Source organism: Haemaphysalis longicornis, unplaced genomic scaffold (assembly GCF_048455015.1).
Source record: "Haemaphysalis longicornis isolate Haplotype H1 unplaced genomic scaffold, Haemaphysalis longicornis Haplotype H1 scaffold_3, whole genome shotgun sequence".
Lineage (NCBI taxonomy): Eukaryota > Metazoa > Arthropoda > Arachnida > Ixodida > Ixodidae > Haemaphysalis > Haemaphysalis longicornis.
Genome location: NW_027526335.1, coordinates 17932435 through 17955679, shown reverse-complemented (window position 1 = coordinate 17955679; position 23245 = coordinate 17932435). Strand labels below are relative to the sequence as shown.

The following is a 23245-nucleotide window of genomic DNA, read 5'->3' as shown; positions in this document are numbered from 1 at the left end:
ACGAGTGACATATAAAGATAAAAAGATAACGACCGCACGTGCACCGGCTTTGACCACCGCTATATTTTTATCTTTATATAAACCTCGTGTGTCTTCCATTCCTCATTTATCTGGAATTTGTTGTTGCATTCTGTGTTGTTCTAAATCTATGTTTTCGTCTTGATCAGAATAAATCAGTTGTTAGAGCGCCGTCTTCTCGTGAAAATATATGTTTTTTTTTTCGTGTCCGTCTCTGTGTTCACAAGCGCAACTTACCTTCAAAATCAATATCGTCGTTCGCACAAAGCATATGAGCGGCTTTTGTCTCCTTGCATGCTGATGAGGTGAAGGGAAAGGACCTGAAACCTTTTTCTCAGAGAACGGCCGCGGTGGGTTCGGGTTTTACGGAGTTGGTGATAGCTGCTTTTTTTCACATCGAACACTGGAAAATATCAAGGATAGCCACGTACATGTCCGTTAAGTTTTGTTTTCCGTCTTAAACTCACATTACCACTTGTACAAATAACTGAAATAACTGCACTAGAAAACCTGCTGTCGCACTTTCCCGGACTTTAGGCGGTAGTTGTATACTCAATACCAGCCGTGTGGAAGGGAAAGTTTCTTAAAGATTTAAGATGCATTTCTTGGATAGTTCGAAATTTCTATTAGACACATGTTTCAGTTTGTACAGCTGGTTACACCCTCACGATAAAATATTCACGCTGCGGGGCTATTCGCGGGCAAAATGGCCAACCGAGTAAAGAGGCGAACGAAAACAACTTGAAAGACGGAGAAAAAGATTAAGTACCGGTGTCAGATTCATTACAGTTTATGGTCCTAATGTAGATTTTATATCTTAGCTGATGCTAACAGAAATGTACACAAAGAGAAAGGCGGTCGGTGACCTAAGGCCACGTAAGAGCGCAAATGGCTCCACGGTGGGCAGAGGGAGCACCCGATGCCAAAGGTCATCTACTCCTCACTTGCGCTCGCGTAAAGTACAAAAGCACAGAGCACACAAACAAAAAAATCGAAAAGACTAAAGTGCAGGACGGGCATAAAGCGCAACTTCCTCAATTGCGTGTAAACGTTCGCGCCGTGGCCGCGCAAGATAATAAAGCTCAGGGAGCGTTCGCAGAAAGGAATAATTGCCAGGACGGTCGCGGAATGAAAAGGTATGGGGAAACGGTTGCCCTGATGTGAAGTGAGAGAGGATGGGGAAACAGTTTCGCTGTTTATCGACTCGGCGCGGAGCGGAGCGTTGGCAGTGGCTGTTTTACAGCGTGCCTTCTTCGGAACGCCCCGAGATGCGACGATGCCGATAGGCAAAAACGAGCCCGGGAAGTAAGAAAAACAACGATAAATGGCCGAAATGAGGGACGAATGACAAAATGAGAGACAAAAGAAGGGTAAAAAAGAGGAGCAGTGAAGAAGAGAGAGGAGGCACAGGCCGCTTTGCACACTCTTTGGAACAGGAACAAAAAAAGATTGAAGATGGAGGGAAGCGATGGGTGCGGCGCGGCTTTCAGCCAAAATTATCGACTTCGAACAGGCCTTTGTCGTCGTCTCGGCCGATTTATTACAGCGGCAAAATCTGAGACGGGAACAGTTCCCCCCTTCCTCTCTCTCCCTCGCGTTTTTTTTTTTGTTCTCCTAGTCTCCCCGGCTCCTATAGTGATGGTCGTTCTATCGCAGTGACTGAAGCGCGCAAAGAAAGATAACCCAGAGCAGGCTACGCAGGGCCAAGGGGTCCCCAGCAGATTGAAAGGAATTGTTATCCGCACAATGGGAACTCAGTCACGTGACACCATTGCTGGCCTTTATTTTTGATTACCCGGCTTTTCTTCGCTCTCTCGCATCCCTATTCTTTCGGGCAGAGCGCGCATTGGCGTATAGAAAGGCCCAAGACGCATCAGAGTTCTTTGGGGAAACTTTAGCCCAAGGTTATTAAAAAAATCCAATATCGTCGCATTTAGTAGACTGTTTTCAAAGGTTTACACTGATTACATTCTTTATACTTCAAAAGAATGCCGTTCTCGGTATTGACAGGGCGTTCTTGCCGATAAAAATAAATCCGCGTGCCTCGAGCTTCAGTGCTTAACATCGCTGTCCGATGAAACTCCGGGAAGGTGATGCTGCACTTGTATTTGATATCCCACTTTTGCAACGCGTAGGCTCTGTAAGGTAGATGTAATTGTTAAGACCACTGCCGAAAAGTTGCCGGTCAATGTGCGCGTTCACTCTATAAACCAAGCTGCCTATTTTGCCGGAAACTATCTAAAATTCTGTGATTTGCCGGTAACTATGTGAGCAATATGCGCCGAACCAAGGGAGAGTGCACGACCGACATGAAACCGGAGCGCAGCTTACCGATAGTGTTGCCCGACCTACCAGGCTGACGATAAAAATAGTAGAAAGAGTTGGTTATTGTACTGAGTGTATGGTATGGTACCTCAGAAGAGATTAAACTTGAGCTGGTGGGTACATAACTTTCTAAAACTGCGGCAGCGCAACTGACGGGACGGAAGGATTAAGAGGACTCAAACACTTCGTGATAACAAGGGCAAGATAACAAAGAGCGGGCATTGGTGCAGAACGTATAGCGCAAGAAAGACAGCCGATCAAGTCATTTCAGTGCGGAACGGAGAAATGAAGCCGTGCCACTGGAGTTTCCTATACGAATGAGTCAACTTACTAGTGAGCACAGCTTCCGATCACTATGTTGCTGTAGCGTGTGCAGCCTACCGGTAAAGAACCTGACGACCACTCAGAATGCGGTTTACGCTTACTCTGACCATAGCATGCACGGACGTGCTGAACCTGCCCCGGCCGCTGGCCTGGCAACTGTCACTGTGGCTGGTGTGCTGTCCATGGCCGAAGCCCAGATTTCATTTTGTGTGCAGTACAGTAAACATTCAGAATTCGAACGGCCCTCTGTTTACGGAAACTATATGCGTGAAAAAGCACCACTCTCGTCTTCTTTTGTAACATATGGTGCCATGAAACCCGGGATGTTACCGAACATTAACTAACTGTTTTCCTCGTCGGGCGACGCCTTGGCTTTGAGGCAGCAGCAGAAATACCTCACTGACCGATCGATTCCGACCGTTTAGGCCGCGGACGATGCTTGCCATGGAAGCGCCATTCATATCGTAACCCAACCGATTAGGACAAAGTTATACAAAACCGCAAGATTCCCAACTACTATTCCACTTCCATTTCTTCTGACCAACCGAGGACAACACATTCGCCAAAGAGGGCTTGGTCACGGAGGATCTCCTAACCACCCGGTATGACTAACAGCGTAACTTACAAATCGACCTCGCAAACTCCCTGATGGCATCTGACCCCTCCTCCCCCACCCCTCCCGCAATCTTGAAGTACTTCTAAATGCAGAGCATTTCAGTAACTCACGATGTCACCCGCGTTGGCGTCCGTAGTCCGCATCGCTCCCCCTACACTATATAAAAAAGTAACACCTTCCGGCGCCAGGTTTCGATCCCACGACTCTGCGGGCGGAACGCAAGGTACACGGCGCTCTACCGACTGCTCCACAAAGCCGACACAGAATGGAAGGTTACGCACGCGACGCACGCGCCTTATATCCTTGACTCATTCAACCGTCGGCCACAGGTGCGCCCTCTCCCCCGCGTCCTCCTCGCCTTCTCTCCGCTCGCAACACCCTCTCTCGCCGCGTTCGGTTCGGGCGCACAACAAGTGGGGACGTGCGCAACACCCTCTCTCGCCGCGTTGGGTTCGCACCACGCGTTCGTGTGGTGGCGCGATTTCGGCGCTATTCGCCGCGAGCTCGACATGTAGGTGGCGACAGCGTCGCGCTGCTAGTGTGGATGCTCCGCTGAGCGGCCCGTAAGAATGCACACTGTGGGCGCGCTTCGTGCCTTTTTCTCGACGTATGTGCGCTCGAAAGGTGCAAACAAGAGTGGTACGCTGTAGTTCGGTTCCTCAACGTTCAATGTAGAGCATGGAAGCGGCAGTCAGTTTTCATTACTACGCCAAAAAAAGCGACGACACATCGGGAATCTCAGAATGGCCGTAATTGTGACAATGAACTTGCACGCTGTGGCTCGTAGCAAGCTCGATCTTTCCAAACTATGGCTTTGAGCCTTCAATAAAAGCATAAACAGGAACAAATCAGGAAGTCTCGATCTCTGAAATTCAGTTTACAACGGCATACTCAATCGCTTTCCCTGGTAGCATGGCGCATTCTCGCATTTGTGGGATGCCGTGAAATGGTAACACTACTTAACTGCCCCCAAATTCTTTCTAAGAGCTTACGATATTTTTTGTGTGTTCGAAAGACAACATAAAATTACTGAATTTTGATCAGCGCAGAGATATAAATGTAACCGCTGTAACGGGTCTTTTAAATGAAAATTTAGCGACTCTGAAGGAAGGTTTGATGAATAACTGTTTCGGATCACTTATTTACGGCTTTCGTCGCAACTGAACTTGCGAATTGAATTGTCAACGCACGAAGTACAATCAACATCTCATGTTTAGCTAGGTTTTCGCAAAGTGACAAGCATGTTTACAGTGTGCAAACCAAGCTTCTGGGACCTCACAGTGAGCACAAATTTTCTGTTACGGTGCTCTGTTGACCCTTTGCGTTCCATTTAAAATCTAACAGGTGCCTGCATGCAACAGCGAGATGCGTTTGCATTCTTGCGTATAAGGTCGCTTACGAACCCTAGAGATGGCAATAAATGAAGTTGCGCTGTTGCAGATGTAGTAAAACATTTCCTTTTTATTTCTCGTTGCGAATCAGCTCAATGGGTTCCCGGTAACTACTTTGTTTTGTGAACTGAATATCTCCTTTGTCTTGGCATTTAATTCTTGAGGATTAAATTCTGTGAAATGAAATTCTGTGCATTTCGTTTTTTTTTTTTTTGGGGGGGGGGGGGGGAAAGAGGGGGGGGGTCCTGCCAACGTTGCAAGAGCAGCGAGAAGAGAACGCATGTAACGCGAAAAGCCAAACTATAGATATGGTTATATGGTTATAGATATAGATATACACTATAGGCGTCGTGTTCTGTAGCGGTGAAAAAGAGTCTTTAACACGTATTTTCAAAATTGATTAACCCCCCTTTGGTCCGAGATTGTCCAGGAATATTGGCTCGCCTTTTTCAAAATTATATTGAAAGTAAGCATTGTGGGAAAAAATTAAAAAAAAAAAAACAGCGAGTCATGGCACACACTCTTCACACATGTGGGCAACAACGTGCATTATATTACGCGTTTTCTCTACTTTCTTTAAACTTAGGTCCACCTTAAGAGGTTAAGACGTGACCAAATTAGGCATTTGGTTATGGTGAGTGAGACACGTTTCTGGACAAGGTGATTCATGTCTGATTTGGAAATGATATATATGAAAATGACACAAGAAATGCCACATTACTGACGCAAACTCACAACTGCTTAATTTTACCGAACCCCCCCCCCCCCTCCCCTAAATACTTCGCGCATCCAGAGAAACGTATTTTAAATAATACGTAAAATTAGCAACTCGATACAGTTGAATAAATGCTTATTCCTCCTCCGTAGTATGAACAACGACTGTCCAAAAATGGTATTTATTTTTAAAAAGGTACGGGAAGGACACGATCACACAGGCGCTTGCGGGTATAAGATACGTGTCCGCTAATGTATGGGCGATAGCGCACGGGTCGTGTGCAGTGTAAATGTTTTTGTTCGTTTCTTCTTTCTATAAGGACACAGCGCAATTTTACAAGGGTGTGGAATTTGCACGCGTATGCACAGGTCTTATCGCATCTTACCCGTTTCGCGTACTAAACTTTTATCCTTTAAATAATCACCATGCCACCTTCAAAAAGCACCCTTCGACGTTCCCGAAACGGCAGACCACTGCACTCAACAATAAGAAAAGTGCAATGTGTGGAAGCAATGTTTATAACACGTGTCACACTCAAGCGGTGACCACGGCGAAGATGTTTCGTGGAAATTAAACCAGCGCATTAACCCGCAACGGCCTCTGATTATTGCGTTTCTAGAGGAAATGCGCAAGCAGAAGTAACTATGTCATTGGTCTCATTGCTTACTGCCAAACGAGCACACATATTGGTTGTTTTGTCGTGTGCAGCACGCGTCTTGCGCCACACGCAACGTGAAAAAGCAGACGACGCGAGAGCGCCATCCACACTAGGAGCGGTTCGTCCCGCCGCCGCCAGGGGCCGACTGTGTTCGCGCTCGGGGCGAATAACACTCTCTCGCGAAGGGCATTGGATTGGATTCGATTCGATTGGATTGGCTTGGCTTGGCTTGGATTGGATTGGATTTGGATTGGGTTGGATTAAAGTGGATTGTGTTGGATTGTGTTGCGTCATAGCCGCGCCACGTTGCGTCATAGCCGCTCCACGTTGCGTAATAGCCGCGGCAGGGGGTTCACGGCACGTTTCACGTTTCACCATCGACTTCATCGACAATGTCTACGCTGGAAGACAACAATTACAACAACAACAACCAATACGTAATCCATAAGACTTGCAGGCGCGCCCCCCGCGGAAATGCTCTGCATTTGATCGTGCCCCTCGCGAGGGAGATGTTTTTCATGATGGACGCCGATGGGCGATAACGTACCAGCCGCCGCTGCCCCTACGAGTACGCCGTTACACTCGCCTGCTTTTTAGTCCACGCGCGATTATACAACACCAGCTGTCAACAAAAGCGAACCTTACCGAAGAGACAAAGATCTTCTCTGATAGTATTTTTTTGTCTACTCCTGCAACAAGAAGTTGCTGTTGGCTGTCAACGTATAGAGTAGATAAATAATTACCGCAGAAAAACTGGCAGATGATATGAAAGATCCCGAAAGCTACTTAAAAGTTTGGTGCAACTAGCAACCGCAAATGTTTAATCGGATATCGATGCCCTGGAAACTGATCAGTTGTCGCACGTCGAGGCCTTACGATATCTAGAAGGAACGAATTTTAAATGTGGCGGACCGCAGCGTTGAAGCTAAAGAAGGGAAAGGCGAAAGAATGTCGAATGAATGGGATAAAGAGGTCGCAGAAATTACGAAAAAAACGTTGCGTGCACGCAAACTTGGTACCCGATAATGGGACAGCGCAACTTCACACCGGGCACACGTACGCCTTACGAAAGGACAGTCCGTCGAAGGCCAGGTATTCAAGCACGCAGAGATAACCAGAACGCACCGACGCTCCTCTTAGATGCCTATCGTAAACTGTCGCCAAGAATAGGTTGCGAAGATTGCCAAAAAGAATCAAAGCAAAGCAGAAACAAAACTTTACCATCCCGCCCTAAAAAAAGTCGATAAAAGCGCGAAAGCTTTCTCACACCAAAAAAAGTTGGCGAAGCTTGCACGAAGTCACGCAAAGCTTGGACCATAGCGATGCTGGAGGATTTATTTCTATGTTAGCACTGAAGGACACATCACCACGCATTGCAATTGGTTTGAAATTTTTTATTTACAGGTTCCGTCGTCGCTTTTCACCGTGGTAGTAGTAGTCATCGTCATATCCATCTATATCGTCCTATTCTTCATGCATGATTGGCGAGCCAGGGTCGTCCTGTCCGCAGACTTTCACATTTATTTTAAAGTGGAACGCGTCAGTACACGCTAGAACCAGCGGCAACCGGCTTTGCGAGCTGGGCGTCTGTAGCGCGAGCTGTGTTGCGCTCCGAGGCACGGACGCACGTAAACTGTTATCTGGGTATTAAGCCTGGACGACGCCGGTCGCTCCTCGTGAGGCGCGTGCTCACGTGCGCAATAAACGGAGGGAGTAACTACGAAGCGTTTTTAAGAGCGAATGCTCTTTATAAGCGACCCCAAACCATCCACCGCCGGCGTCGGCGGCGGCGTCCGCAGTGCTCTTTAATGAAAAAACAGCATCCGGCGCCAGGTTTCGATCCGAGGACTTTGCGGGCCGCAGCGCGACGCGCTACCGACCAAGCCACAGACGCGACGGTGATATCAGTGTTAGACGCGCCTTATATCTTTAACGCATTCAAACTACGTCGTCAGCGGCGTGCGTTGGCGACTCAGCGGCGTTATAGCGGCTTGATAACTGCGTGGTGTACACGTGATACTACAAACCCGATGGAAGAGATGGAAGAGAAGGCGGCGAGGGGGTGGGCTGCGGGGGCCGAGCGCAAGCGCCGCAAGCGGGCCGACAACCGTGCATTCGCACTTTCACATTCTCCCCCTCGGGGAAATGCGGGGGAATTTTTTTTTATGACGCCGCACACATTACCGCCAGAAACAACAGCTCCTCTGTTGCAACTGCGTCAAAACATTCGATAAACGTGCGTCCAACCTTCGTTGAAGGTGCGCCTTATCGATCGTCCAACCTTCAAAGACCCAAGTCGCAGACGAAGAACGAACCCATGTGACAATTTTTCGAGCCACTAAGTAAACGCATCTACAAACGATCTAAACGCACACCAAACAGGTGATTTAGGAGATAAAGGCATATTATTGTACTACTCCTCCTTTATGATCGATGCGCGTTTTGTCTGATGTAGAACCGTTCCTTCTTCGCGATTTTCAAGTAAGCGTTTTGACATGACGGAAGCCCGGTTTCACACATGCACGTTGTGTACCCAGAGGTCTTATCAGAGCTTTTCGGTCGACCAACCAGTCTATGAGGAAATGCATGAGTTTTTTGACATGGCGCCATCGGGCCGACTAAGAAAGCTTTCGCTTAACAGGATATTTAGAATTAATCCTCACAACCACTAATGTAGGCAGGAGCAAAGACCTCGGCGCTTCAAAGGCTCACTCTGCTCAGTTATGTTACCGAACCTTCGCGTCGCTTACATTTTAAAGAACACTAACGGTAACTGCGGAATCGGAGAGGCAGCGAAAAACATCGTTGGAGAAGAAAGTGAGCGGCAAAGGAGCCCGTGGCAGTAATGAACAGAGACGAAGGTTTTAACCGAGCGAAATACCCCCCCCCCCCCCCCCCCTTCCTGATACACGCAAATCGAGCTGTACCCGTAAACCTGTTAGCTATGTTTTACGCTACCAGCTGCCTTTGCCTTCTTGATCCCTGTGAAGTCCTGCTGCTGGCTTACCAAACGCAAGCGTTCCATCTACAACCTACGCATGCGGAAGACACGGCGACAAGAGTTCTTTGCCGCTCGTAAACCTCTTCGAGACATTCAGGAGCCTTACTTGCTTAGGAAAAATGAGGCTCTGCAGGTGCAGAGGTACGACGCGAATCGGCCGTTTGTCTTCAGCACATCCACTGATTTGACGCCCGTAGGTGCCGGATCATTTCTTTGACGATGGCCGCACCGAAGTATTGGTTTAGGGATGGCATTCATACTCGGCATGCGGGCTTATCTGCTTTAACTTCAACGATTTTGCAGTGGTTAACTACCTTGGACAAGTTGTCATACCACGACAAAGAAATACGGCGCGGAATACGTATACGCTATAGGGTGCACTCGGCAAGCACTGACAAATAACTCCTTCACTGAAAAGAATAGCGTACAACCAATGCGTGCTACCTGTGATGACGTATGAAGCGAAAAAAAAACGAAGTAAGGATGTAGAAGAAAGGCAGGAAAGTTAACCTGGCTGAGCCTTGTTTGCTGTCCTGCACGTGGGAAAGGGAACATAGGCAAAAAAGAGAAAGAAAGAATGAAGAAAAGTTGGAGCAGACAGGTATGCCCAGCGCTGAAGCACTAAACGGTCAAGTTCAGTAATTTCCACTGGATGGAAACGCACGCTAAATTTAGCACGCTAAAGGTTCTAAGTTTTCTTTCCAGTTATATTCAACCACTGGAAAGAAAACTTAGGTCAGCTCAACGAGCTGTGTAACGAAGGATGATGGGGGTAACGCGGTCACGGACAGGAAACGAGCCTCCTGGATCAGGCAGCATGCTCGAGTACTGAGACAGAGCTCGGAAAAATGTTTGCAGCTACTGTAGCTTCACTTGTCTGATAGGCACGGTTACCCACCATTGATTGGTACATCTTATTAGGCGCGCTGTCCGCACCTCGAAGAGGCAGCCGCGCAAATCCGTCGTAATAGAGTGACTTTTCCCAGCCAATGCTCCAGTTCATGTGCGCAATAGACGAACCAAAACGACCCACAATTGTTTCACCGCTAGGACGGGAGGACGTTGAAAATACTGCGGCTGTAGCCACAGCAACCTCCTGCGTAAACCGGCCCACTTGCGCGCTCTACGAAACGTTCTTGCCTAACGAGAATGAAGTTACTAAAAATAGGCGTAACTCCACCGCATCGCTCTACCATCTTGTATATTATGTCACCATGAATTTATTTTTTTATTCAACTCTAGCGCTCATATCGAATTACCTAATAAGAAGTTGTCTGCAGTCAACAGGGGTACTATTGCACTGTCGAAGTCTCCTTGTGTGCGACAAAAAAATATCCAGAATTGCTGTTCCTGATTATATTCGCACATGATTTGCTGCAACCTGATTTGGGCTACCCCAAATAACAGTAATGTGAATAGAATTGTCACCGTGAAAAAAATAATTGTACGACACATATCAAATCTTGGAAGCACACAACACAAAACAAGAGACATTTGTAATGTAAATTTAGTTCCAGCAGATAAAATGTATGAATTTAGCGTAAAACATGCTTAATTTTATACAACCGAAGTTATTAATTATCTCTTCTCGTCTCTTGGATCCCGGGAACATCACTAATCGGCTGCTAAAACAGACTTCGCCAGTATATGAGCTACACCCAGTTTTCACATCACAGCTTGCAGTCATTGGCTCATTACATTCCCCCGGCATTAAACACCGAAAGAAGTATTTGAACATACATCATGAAATTTTGACTAAAAGCACATTCTAAGGTCTGTTTGTTTTTGCTTCTATGTTTTATGCTTGTTGTACATTGTACTTGGACTTGCCATGTGAGAACGAGCCTAAACATTGAATCTTGATTTTCTTCGCTCTTGTTTTACTTCTTCTGGACTTCGTGTTTAGTATTTTTTTAATAGTCACATATAACGCTGATTCATGACGCGGTTAGTAAAATATAAAGCGTGTTTTATTTTATTACGCTTATACCTGTATCATATGTGCATCTCGTCTGCGATGCCATCGGCTTCCTGCTGCTTTGTCAAGCTGCTTGAGCAACTTTTATCCAGGAAAAAGTTCAGTTTTTTTCATACAAAATAAACTGAAATTGAATTAAAGTGAGAGCAGGCACTTTCTCGTGTCAGCAATGCTTTTACGGGGAGAATATAACAAAAAAAAAATCCCGGGCCATCTTCACTGACGTGAAACCTGGGGAGGGGCGATGCATGCAGCGTATAGGTGTATTTTTTGCGCCTTGGCATTTTTGCCAACGGAGATGAAAGCAGCAGGGGGTTACAGGTATACAGCTTTTCTGTAAAAGTATCATGTCTTCGAAGCAAGAAGCGTTCTAGCGCGAGGCGTAATCGAGTGTCCCGTTGTTTTTTAGTTACGTTCTAGCGCGAGGAGTAAACGAGTTTTCTGGTGTTTAAGCACCATGACTACATGAGACGACGGTTACGACGACGACAACATGAGACGCCGACAGCCCGAGCCCCTAAAGAGCTTAGCCCCTAAAACGTGCTCGATATGGGGCAATACGGCGTGAACAATCGTAGCAGCTGCACGACATCGCTACTGACAGAAACAATAGTCGGTGATACGACCGTACCTTTCGTCAGAACTGGAATACAATTACAGATGCCATACAAGTAAAATTGTAGCATACGCTCTCTTAATTCTCGAGTTGCCTGAGGACCTTGCAGTGCATTTATAAAATCACGGCGGCGTCACCATAAAGCATCCTTATAGTTCGAAAGACTAATGTTTACTCTAAATGGACTCTGAAAGACTTTTTTCAGCTTTTTTCCCAATCTTAAATAATTGCAGAACATATTCACCCAACACACCCAGTACTTAGTCACAAATTACCCCAGCCAAAAATTACTGCTCGATGCCCATCATATAACTTGTGAACTCGCTCAAAAGATTTTTCTCTCTTTCACGGTCTTGACGTTCTTTGACGGCTCGAATTACGTCCCTAAGGCCATGTCGCGGCTGTTGGCCGGTTTTCCTTCAGTTGCAGCAATGAAAACTTTTCGATAGCAACTTAAAAAAAAGCCACAAAAAAAACTCCCACCTCCCCTCGCGGGAACCCCTGTGAAGATGCGACGCAGAGGCGGAGCGCCGAAGGGACTGCGTTTTATAGCGCGCATAACGTTGAGGGGACTGCGTAAGCCGGTCCCAGTCGATGACGACGTTGGCGTACTTGTAAAGCGGCGTGGACTCTAGGTGTTTGAGCCAAGCGTGGATGTTGCTTCGCCGGAGAACGGCACACCGGTTATATGCGCAGCGCGCCCGAAGGAGAGGAAACCGCGGAAGAGGGAGTACTGCACATGCGCCGGCCCCAGCGCGTCTGCCGCGGCTATGACGCAACGTGCCGCGGCTATGACGCAACACAATCCAACACAATCCACTTTAATCCAATCCAATCCAATCCAAATCCAATCCAAGCCAAGCCAAGCCAAGCCAAACCAATCCAATCCAATCCAAGCCAATCCAATCGAATCCAATCCAATGCCCCTCGCGAGAGAGTGTTCGCTATAGGAGAGGAGAGGGGGTGAGCGGCGGAGAGCGCAGCTGGCGCGGCGAGGAGAATGGGGGAGGGGTGGACAACGCCGACGACAACGACGACGACGACGCCGGAGGGACAAGGCGAGTGAATCAGATGCTCTGCATCTAAAAGCAGAAATGGAAGGCGTATCTGGTGCGACGAGCAAATCACGCAGTGCCGCTCCGTGCTGGCGATAACTATACCTTTGGCAGTGGTTCCAGACGCGAAGGAAAGAGTGAAAGCGCTTATAAAAAGTTTTGCAAGGTCTCTTTAAGTAACTTTTAGCCAGGAAGAACTACCATTTTCTTCATACAAAATATACTGTAATTGAATTAAAGTGAGAGCATGCACTTTCTCGTGACAGCAATGCTTTCACGGGCAGAATATAACAAAAACGTGCTCTAAACGGGGCAGTATGGCGTGAACAATTGTAGAAGCTGCACGAAATCGCTACTGACGAGATACGCTCGTACGTCTTGTCAGAAATGGAATACAATTACCGATGCCATACAAGTGAAATGGCAGCAAACCCTCTCTTAATTCTCGAGTTGCCTAAGGACCTTGCAGTGCATTTATAGAATCACGGATGCGTCACATTAACGCATCGCTAAGTATAAAAACTATAACGTTTACTTTAAGTGCCTGGGATTCCTTTTAGGCACACTTTCATGCACGGAGAACGTTAAGTGACCCACACGAACCGTATCTACAAGGCCGTGTAAGTTTTTGAAGTCGGGTCGAGGACACGGAGATAAAAACACCATCTCTGGCCACCAGACGTAAGCTCTCTTTCTCGCCGTCTAGGCGGCTGAGTGATCCGGACGCCAAATGTTTTATTGAGAGGCATATACACTGAAGGTGCTCAACTCGTCCGAAAACATGGCTTTCTGGCGCCAACCGGAAAATGAAGAGTGAGGCGAGGCCTGGGTCACTTTCTCGAGCCTGTTTTCTTTTTGTTCTTCTCAGCCAACGTGCTTATGAGGGGATGACAGCAGCGCGCCACGAAAAGCCGTGACTGCAGCGGTGCGAAACGAGGCGGTCCACTGTTTTAATTTGAATAATCCGCGCACGCCCTGAATACATGGAGTGCGCGGCGGCTGCTGGGACAGCTTCCCAAGTGGGCCGGGTTCAAGAGATAAACGGCGAGTGTGAGAAAAGGAAAGAAAAGGCCCGAGATAAGCACACAGCAGGCAGACGACAACAAAGACCCGACCGCGAAGCGGATCGTTAATAGAGGAATAATTATGGCTGTAATCACAGCTCATTTGCATGCGCATTTCGGGCCTGTGGCGTTTTCTCTCGTACGAGCGCGAGCTGCCTATTTCTTTTTTGTTTTTTTTTTTGTTTTTGCTTTAAACCCCGGGAAAACCCGAGCCTCATGCTTTGCGCCTCCGCGGTCTCAACCCGGGATCGTGTTTTCTGGAGAAACCGCTTATCGCCTTTCGAACCCACGGATGGTCAAAACTGCCAAGGCTTTGGGTTTCTCAATTCCCGCTATCACGACTTTTGCTTCGGGGAAAATTTAGAATTATCTTGTTAAAGTCATGTCTGCGCTGCAGGAAAAAAAAAAAAAACGTAGAAAAAGTAGCCCAGACACCTTCTCGCTTCCTTCTTTTTGGAAGCTGTCTGAGGGAAGCTGACCTGGTAAGCTATTCAAGTGATGTACTGGACTAAAAAATCTAGACGGGAAAGTAGCCGCAATAAATTTGTGTCAGCTTGAATACCTGTATCTTTTGTAAAATGTTGCTTCTAAATCAAGAAAGCGTGTCATTTTTTTTTTCAAAATGGTTTTTAATAAAATAATTGGCAACAAACTACAGCCCGCTGTTTTCCTTGGGATCTTTCAAACAGGGTCTAGATAGCAACAACCGCTGTTGTGTATCAGTTAGTATAAATTACTGTGCCTCCTAGCAATAAACAAAACCAAACTTCGTTGAAGGTTACGTCGCATATATCCCTGTAAACAAAGCGACGAAATGTTCGCTCAAGATGAGAGTGATTAAAATTCAGTGTCCGAGGAGGCCGGCATCGCCAGCGGCAATTTGCGCGGGGTGGCCCGTTCCCCTTCTCGGGTTACCGGGCTAATCTTCCTTTGTCTGTGTCGCTTAGATCATGTAATCCCCGATCCTCTCCTCTTCCGCCTTTGCGCTTCCTTTTCCTCTCACAAAGCCAGGCGGGAGAGAGAGAGAGAGAGAGAGAGAGAGAGAGAGAGAGAGAGAGAGAGAGAGAGAGAGAGAGAGAGAGAGAGAGAGAGAGAGAGAGAGAGAGAGAGAGAGAGAGAGAGAAGGAAATGAGCAGGGCCTAAATTAAAACAAATGACGCGTTTCAGTGTGGTGACAGCTTCGCTTAAGAAGAGAGTTATTCGCTGCTTTTCCCCCATTTCCCATTTGTCCGCTTCTCGCTTTTTTCTTCTTTCGGTATTCTCTGTAATCCTGAAAAACAAGTCTTTCGCAATCAACGCTGTAAACAGCAAACTCAGAAGAGAAGAGCTTCACGAGAAGCGGAGTTTAGAAACTCATTAGTCGCGATGTAAATGGCCAGTTCGCGCCGTCACGTTTTGGGACCCTCGGGGTGGTTGGGTGGGGGCTGCTGCCTGTCAACGCGACGACGCCAAACAGCGCCAACAAAAGCGCCGACAAAAACTGAGAGCGCAGCGGCGCCCGAAGAGCGCACGAGTAGCGCGCTGTGCAGCCACGCATTTGCGTTCTCGAACTCCGCCGCGAGGGTGCGGACGCTGCGTCATAGCTGCATCTAAGCTTGGGCAGACGACCCTCTTCGTGCCGTGTATTTGTTTCCTTCTTAACGTGAAATAATAAAGAGTTGTTTAACAACCCCTCCGTTCGCCCTGGATAAACAAGGCGCCGAGGGGGGGCGCTTGCTAGTGCGCGCGCACGCACGCCCTAGCGTGCTTAGTACTGTCTGCACGGTGTCGACAACATTTGAGGGCAAGGCAATGCGTCTTGTTTGACGGTTTCCAAACTTTTATAAGATAGCTAGAAGCCGCTATCCGAGTAAGACAGAAAGAAAGCACCATTTCGCTGTTGTTTTTATTGAACAACAACAACAAAAAAGACCACGCAGAGTAAGCAAGGTTTACACTCTTCGTGTTAATAACCGTAATCCTGAAGACGCGGCCCAGTGTTCTCTTTGAAATATTCCCCCTGGTTCTGATACGCCCTTTGCTTTCGTTCATTCCCATTTTCTTCTTTGCATGGCGCTTTTTTCTCGGCACAAACGTCGTTACTGGCGCTGCTGTCACAGCTTGACTTTATTCCTTTTGCCAGGGCCGCGCAAGTTCAGGGAAATCCCCGTGTTTGTTCCCGCCAGATACGTTGCCCGGATCAGGCGAGAAAATGAGCTTTCCTCGACACGCGGCCGGGGCGCGTCGCGTGGCAATCCTTCCACCGCCCAAGGGGCGACGGTCGAGTAACGAGGCACGAACAACGCCAAGCTAATTTCGAACGTCCGCAGCTCTTTTTCTTCTTTCTTTCTCCAAATACACCGCGTGTTGTGTCTTTCAGCGATACCTCGGCTGAGTATAAGCGCCGTATAATATACTAAGCAGTGATTAGCGCGACTTATCGTTTTTCGGAGATGTCAGCGTTGCACTGCATATAGTGTTTTATCAGGCTAATCGCGTCGACAGCAACAATCGTTTTTAATGAACAAAAGCTGACTTGGGTAACTTTCAGTGGCTGTGGACAACAAGACCACCCCCGTAATGAATTTCGATTGACAGATTTACTCCCATTAGTTGCGACGGGCGTAGGATGACAAACCGGGAGTTAAATGAAACAGAAGGAAAGAAGGGCAGCTTATAAAGGGCTCATTCCATTTATTTGAACGGTCGTCGCTCTAAGGTATTCGTTGGCTCTGAAGATGAATGGCTGGCTTGCTCCATTAGCTTACTGAGTTACAGAGCAGGCAGCGCGGGATCGTGTGGCGTTAAGTAAATGATGTATATCCCAGTACTTTTCTACGGAGGTTGAACGGGTACTTCGAATGATGTCGGCTTTATTTTGAGAGACGCTGTACCATTCCAACAACTCTTGCCGTGTTTTTAAAACGCGGAAGAAGCAGTGTACGAATAGTATTAGTAATAAGAGAAGTTCGTTCTTGCCTGTCACGATGAGCCGGCCAGGAAGCGAATTTCTTGTCGACTCCCCGGTAAGCTTGTCCCGGGTTTGGCAACGGTAGCTCCGGTAGGAGAAGCTCTTGTCCACGTCTCTGATGTACAGCTCACCTTCGGGAAACATCTGGTACTTCGATGAGCCTGAAAAACACAAAGCAAATGAGCAGATGATTTTAATTGCTGTGCAATATTTTGAGGGTTTACAATTCAACGTAGGAACGCAAGAAGTGAGCCATTTAGTATTAGGATAAGAAATGAAGATTTTTCCCGAGCAAACCAGAAGATGGTGGAGCCGTCAGATTAGTTTTTTTAATGGTCAATGATCCGCGGCCCTTCGCGTGCCTAGTGATTGAAGTTATTTTCTAATTGTACTGAAGTAACCTAAAATACGTCATCTTTTGCTGCACCATTTAGTTTAGGTCAATAAAAGGACGGCGCAAAAAATTACATGGTTTGGGAAATAACACCCAAATTGGCGTAACATAGGATCGCTGTGATGAAGAACCGGTTCCACCTTTTTTTTTCTGTACACTCTTAAAACAGTTACTCGCGCTTCCCAGGGAGTGATGCGTATATTTATAGTCGAAGGGAGGGCGCCTTTAAGGCACTAGTGACAAGTACACAACAGATTAAACGTACAGAACAAGTTCTGTTCTTTACCGATACTAACTAGCCCGACATCAAGCCTAGGCCCACTGTGTGTTTTTTTTAACAGTGCATGCAGTTACAGACGTAATGACGTTGATTTAGACTCGCAATTAGTCTAGCTCCTCCGCTAAGACAGCTTTTGAGGCGCAAATAACGCATATTACTTAGCTGTGCTTCTTGTCAGATAGAGAAGCTAGAATATTTTTTTTCGAATACGTAAAGAGTAGTCTCTGGCCGCTTGGTTGCCCCCTACGGACTCTCCGATATCGGTTAATATAATACAAACCAGGCAACGTGGTGCAGACAAAAAAAAAAAAGATAAGCGAGTTAGGAATCGTCAATTTAATCAATTTCAGTACGGTGAGCATTTCTAGCAGCAGAGCTGTTTAAGCTCTTGGTTGCGCCGTCAATGAACAGAAAAAAATACAAAAAAAATACCGAGCGCATGTGAGCGTGCGTCGAGAGCGTCCGGCGGCCCTTACCCACACGGGGATAGGTCAGGAATCGGGCGATAGTAACTAGTGCGCCCGATACACAAAACTATAAATTAGAAACTTAAGCATTTGAATGAAAAAAGAGCCTACAATCACAAGCGACTCAGCAAACAGCGTCGCCGACAAAACGACTGTCGTCTGCTCCCGATGTCACTTGCTCTGCGTTGCTAGGGGCAATCACCTGCGCTCATAAACCTCGGACACCTGCGGCGGCGGCTGCGGCGGCATAACTCTATCCGACACTGCACCGACCGCGCAGGTGGGAGGTTGGGCGACCAAAGAAGATCCGGACGGCCGAAGAAGAGGCGGCTTATCAGGAGGCGCCGAAGAAGAAGATGAAGACTGAGAAGAAGATGACGACGATGATGACTTGCAAGTCTTCAATGGTGAAGCAGCGCTCGACGGAGACTTTGCGGCGCCGGACGATGAAGTGTATGAAGACTGAAAAGGGAACTGTACAAATCAAGCACTTATATACTCTACGTTTGATTTGGCCTTCTGCTGACGAGAGCCATATATACACACAGGGAAATGGTTCTCAGCGACTTATATGGCTCTCGACGAGTTTAACTTACTGAAACGGACAGAGCTCTGCTGTGATATTAGGCTTGCACTGTGGTGCAAGCTAGCTTTGATTTTGTTTTGCGGCATACACAAAAATGGGTAATGTCCGTGCTTACTGTATATTTACAGAGGTACTGCGATTTGCATTGACCAAAGCAAGGAAACGTGAATATCTCGTCAACTTAACATATAATTATAAGCAGTTATCTAGAAAACGCTAATAATCCAGCATTTAGAACAGTCCAAAGCCCAAGCGAGGCGTACATTGTGGCCGGAACAAAGAGATTATCTTCTGGTTGAAATATTTACCCCACCATTTATTAATTTTTTCTAATCCAACTCTTGTCTCATCCGCTGTTTCCCTATTTATGCATACGTTTTTCATTTATTTTGTATTACCATAAATTGTTTTTTTTTCATACCACTTTTTGGTAGGTTTTAATAGTCGTTTTCTCTACCTGTAATTCTTGAGCAAACCAACTACCACCTGTCAACCGAAATGAACGATGGCTGTGGTTACCACCTTACACAAATAGTTTTCTGAACGTCGTTTTTGTCTTGTGCCTGGATTACCGGGTAGTGGAATATGCATTCAGCACTTTCAGAAAAAAAAAAAAAAAGAACTTATCGGGAAATCTATTTCTGCTTCAACAAAAATGGAGCATAAATTAATACTCGAATGCTGTAATTCGCAAAGCTCGATTCTCAGAGGCCGGGGTGCTTTCTTTCGCCAAACGGAAATAGTTCTTAAAAACAGATCAGCGCACGTGGTGGCGCGTCATTATCAAAATATAGATAAAGAAATTTCGTAAGACGGCCGCTCAGATTTTTCCCTCTCCATGATAATCGCACAGCGCAGCAATATTTCTATTCCTGTCAGTATCTCGCATTCCGCGCTTGTGGGGGCCAACAAGTAGGTCGGTTACGGGTGCAGAAATGAGCAAACAGGTGTAGCACAATTGAGGTACCGGCGCAAAATTTGATTTGATTGATTGCAGGGTTTAACGCGCCGACACAACGCAGGCGATGAGGCGCGCCGTAGTGGAGGGCTCCGGATTAATTTTGACTACCCGGGGGTCTTTAACGTGTGCCGCAGGTGCAAAATTATATTCCGCTGAGAAATGTGCTCGTTTTGTTCTACATGACAGAATCAATGAACAGCCTCCGCAATAAAGACTAGTTCTTTGAACAAAAGTGTTGCCACTCTTCAAACTCACACATATAAAAATTTGAATAGAAACGTGCGAATCCCACCATACAAACCCTTTGATGTTACAAAAAGAAAAGAAAAACTGAAGGGGTCACGCGTATATATTTTTAAACTTTACGTACAAAGTCATATTTTACTTTATCGCTAGATAAATCGTTCTAATCATCAGGGATCTTAGAGACAAAGAAATATTTGCAATTGTTCACCTGCTTCATCACAGGGATGATTTGATTTTGTGGCTGAATCTGATTCTACACAATACTTCTTGATGCTGCTGTGGATTTAAGTTGCGCCATTTTTATTGAATAAATAAGTATACTTTATTTTGGTTACTGGCGTTGCTGCTAACGGTGTGCAACTTGAGTTCAAGAAACATTCTGTTTATCGAGTCAGTTTGCCTGTACTTTGACAGGATGAGTCGTGCTATCCTTTTATCGATTTCGTTCAGTTTTATCCGCTTTGTATTCCTTATGAAAATTTTATTGCACGCTCGCATGTTCTATGAAGGGGAACAAAAATTGAGTTCGCCATAAGTGTGACGTTTTCAGGCGCGAGTTCAAGCTTACGTCGCCGGAAAGATTGTTTTCTTTTTACCGGTTGACCAGCATGCATTATTGCACGAGCTTGGCGCTTAAAATGTTGTGATATTGTTATAGTCCCAGGTACTTAAAATTGTTCGTAGGTCTTATGAAGTTTCAAAGGGTTTCTGCGATCATTTCCGAGCTTCCAGGTCATTAGAAAATGGTCCTTTTGGAAAGCAAAATAATTTGCTTGCCCAACAGTCTGGGCATCACCTTGTTCATCCTTTCAATAACGAATTGCTTAAGGGCGAGCGAGCAATACTGTTCGCCAAAATGTTGGCCATTACACTCCACCTTTAGCGAGGTCAGAACATTTATCCCTCGCTTTATCTTGTGAATTTCGGCGAACAACGAAAATTCCGCAAGGACAACACACTAACCAAACGCAGCGCGTGCGACAACTTTATGCGAGCTTGTTCGGAGTGTTCCCGGTAAAGATAGACGTTGAGGTACTAGAAAACTAATCGAGAAATAGTTGGTCCGACATGACCGCGCCACTATAGCGATAATGACTTTAGCTGACGGCAGGAAGTAATTTATATTTTCCGCTATGGTGAGCGCGCTCATTACGACGGCGTTATAAGCATTCATAAGCCTATGATCGGCACGTGTGAACGGATCGCTCTCGGAGATGTCCACAGTCTGTTAAGCATCGGGCCTCACCACAGAAGGGGCATAGGTTCGACACCGGCCCCGGAAAACAGCGGCATTTTTTTTCTCGGAGTACCAGGCCGTACGCAAACTGTCGAGTCTGCCTATGTCATCGGGCGCGTGAACGCATACGTCAAAAATAAGTTAAGACCTTCCTAATGAAAAGCTGTACTTCTACAATTTTATGTATAGCTATGTTGGTTACTTTATTGAACCCTTTCAGCCCTGGAATTTTTATTTTAAGCAAAAAAAATTTCCTGTTGGTTTTCGCAGTTTGCACCTCAGAAGGAAGAAACGAAAAATTGAGCTGATAGTGCAAATATTTAATAATTTACAGGTATGAGAGTTAATTAGGTTATTAGTCAATTAAAATTATTGTTTGGAATATACATTTTTTATCGCATTCCTAAAAAATACGGCACCATGAGCCTACAGAGGAAAATAAAGCTGGTAGTACAGGTATTCACAGATTTATGGACATTTGACAAACAGTTTCCTCACCCGCCCTGTCGTCATACCCCGCGTCCGCTAGAGCGTATTTTTATAGCGTCCCGCTCCGCGAAAACGCAACAGTGGTGATGTGTATCTCAAGAGGCATCCTTCAAGAACTCTTGCCCAGATAACCAGCAGTTTTGGTTTTATTCTCAAGGCGCTTTGGGTAATTTTATGTGGGGTCGTGACGGCACCACACAACACCAGAGCCGAAAGGGTTGATCTAAAAAGGTACCATGTTGGGTTAACAGATTTTTACGAAATCAAATGCTTAAATATGACGATGTAGTTCAAATTACCTTGACTGGTTGTTATTATGTTCCTTTGTTCTTGCTATATACCGATAAACCCCGAAAAGTAACCTCGAAAGCAGTTTTCTTGTAATCGTCGAAAACTGAAAAACCCAGAAGTTAAGGTGCGCTAAAATTTACCTCAAAGTCGAGCAAATTTTTCTATGGAGAAGTTTCGAAAAGGACGAGCAGAACGAGGGAGAGAGAGGGGGAGTGAATTTTGATACGACTGTCGAGGTTAGCTCGGAAAGGGCGCCTAGCTTGCTGCGCTAGATCTATGAGTAAACATGAAGTAGGAACCCAACTAATGAGTAATGAGGGTATAAAGGAATGCGGTTCATTTCATTTTCTTGTAATGAACTGAGCCGATTTCCAACCTATGAAATAAAAATACCAGTCAATGTACAAGGTTCCTTCAGCGGGAGTGTGTGGTAGGTGCCGTGGCGCACACAGCAAGCAATGGCCAGTCTTAAGCCTGCCTTGATATTTTCGAAATCCCCACCTCAAACTCGAGCGTACAACCTCATTTCCCCCACTCATCCTCAAAAACTGCTCGACAACCCCTGATATCCGATCCGTCCGGGCTCCTGGACACGCCGCCATCCCCGGCAATGAAGCGGCTCATGACGCGGCTCGCGATTGGATACACCTAGCCATCGCCGATGGTGGCCAATGTCTACCCCTCAAGATCAACCCCACCCACTGAGTGGCTAGACAGAGATTCTCTCCCATCACGAGCAAACTCGGATCAGCCTCCCACCACCCCACTGGCGCCTCTCCATAGAGGAAGCTACAACTTGGCGGCGTCTCCAAACAAATACCTACCCACATCCCACCCGCCTCCACCTCATCTTCCCCACCCAACAACCTTCCTTCTGCGCTTACTGTCCCCAGCCTGGCACCCTTTACCCCATCATATGGGAGTGCCAACGTACACCAGACTTGCCCCCACTTCCCATCCCCACCTTCGAGCAGTGGAGGGCTTCCCTGGCCAGCCCAGACCCGGATATCCAGCTTAAGCTGGTGACTCGAGCACGGATGGCCAGCCGAAGTCAAGGCATCCCGAACCGGTATGCCTACCATGGGGCAAGGCCCACACATCAACCTCTGCCCGATAAATAAAAATATTTATTCTCTCTCTCTCTCTTTCTCTCTCTGCCGTGCATTTTGCTGAGCCCTGAAGCAGGGCACTGCTAGGGTAGGCGAACAATGGCGGATCCTCCCAAGTGACTGCAGAAGTACCAGCGCTGAGGCTAGGTTCCCGCTACCTCCCTCTCTTCTATCGACGTCTCATGCTACCCGACTATTCATTCTGGCAACCTTTGGAAAGATGGGGCCTTTAGATCTGTTCCCGCATGCACATCGTTCAGAATAGATTGTGCTGTTCGGTACGTGCTCGGGGATGTTGTGTTATGTCAGTTACGTAGTGCTCTCTGCAAGAATTATAATTTATGACGTTATAGATTCTTAGTAGATTTCACAAATACAAGCACCGATAAATTTTTTTTCCGAATTAAAAATGGCTACGGAGAAATACTTGCGTCAGTAGGAAGAGAAATTAACGTTTATTTTGAGGGAAATGGG

The 23245-nt window shown here is 46.6% G+C and overlaps 1 protein-coding gene and 1 long non-coding RNA gene across 3 annotated transcripts in view; one reads left to right on the top strand and one right to left on the bottom strand.

Moving 5' to 3' along the window:
• Positions 1-23245, bottom strand: part of LOC144174037 (cell adhesion molecule Dscam1-like) — a 282304-nt gene that overhangs the window by 92657 nt on the left and 166402 nt on the right. For both annotated transcript variants that reach the window (XM_077702436.1, XM_077702437.1), the window contains exon 4: positions 16720-16872. In XM_077702436.1, the coding sequence (XP_077558562.1) occupies positions 16720-16872 (153 nt within the window). The remainder of the gene's footprint in view (positions 1-16719; positions 16873-23245) is intronic.
• LOC144174038 (uncharacterized) overlaps positions 1-23245 on the top strand; it is a 124678-nt gene that overhangs the window by 83950 nt on the left and 17483 nt on the right. The gene's annotated exons all lie outside the window — the stretch shown is intronic.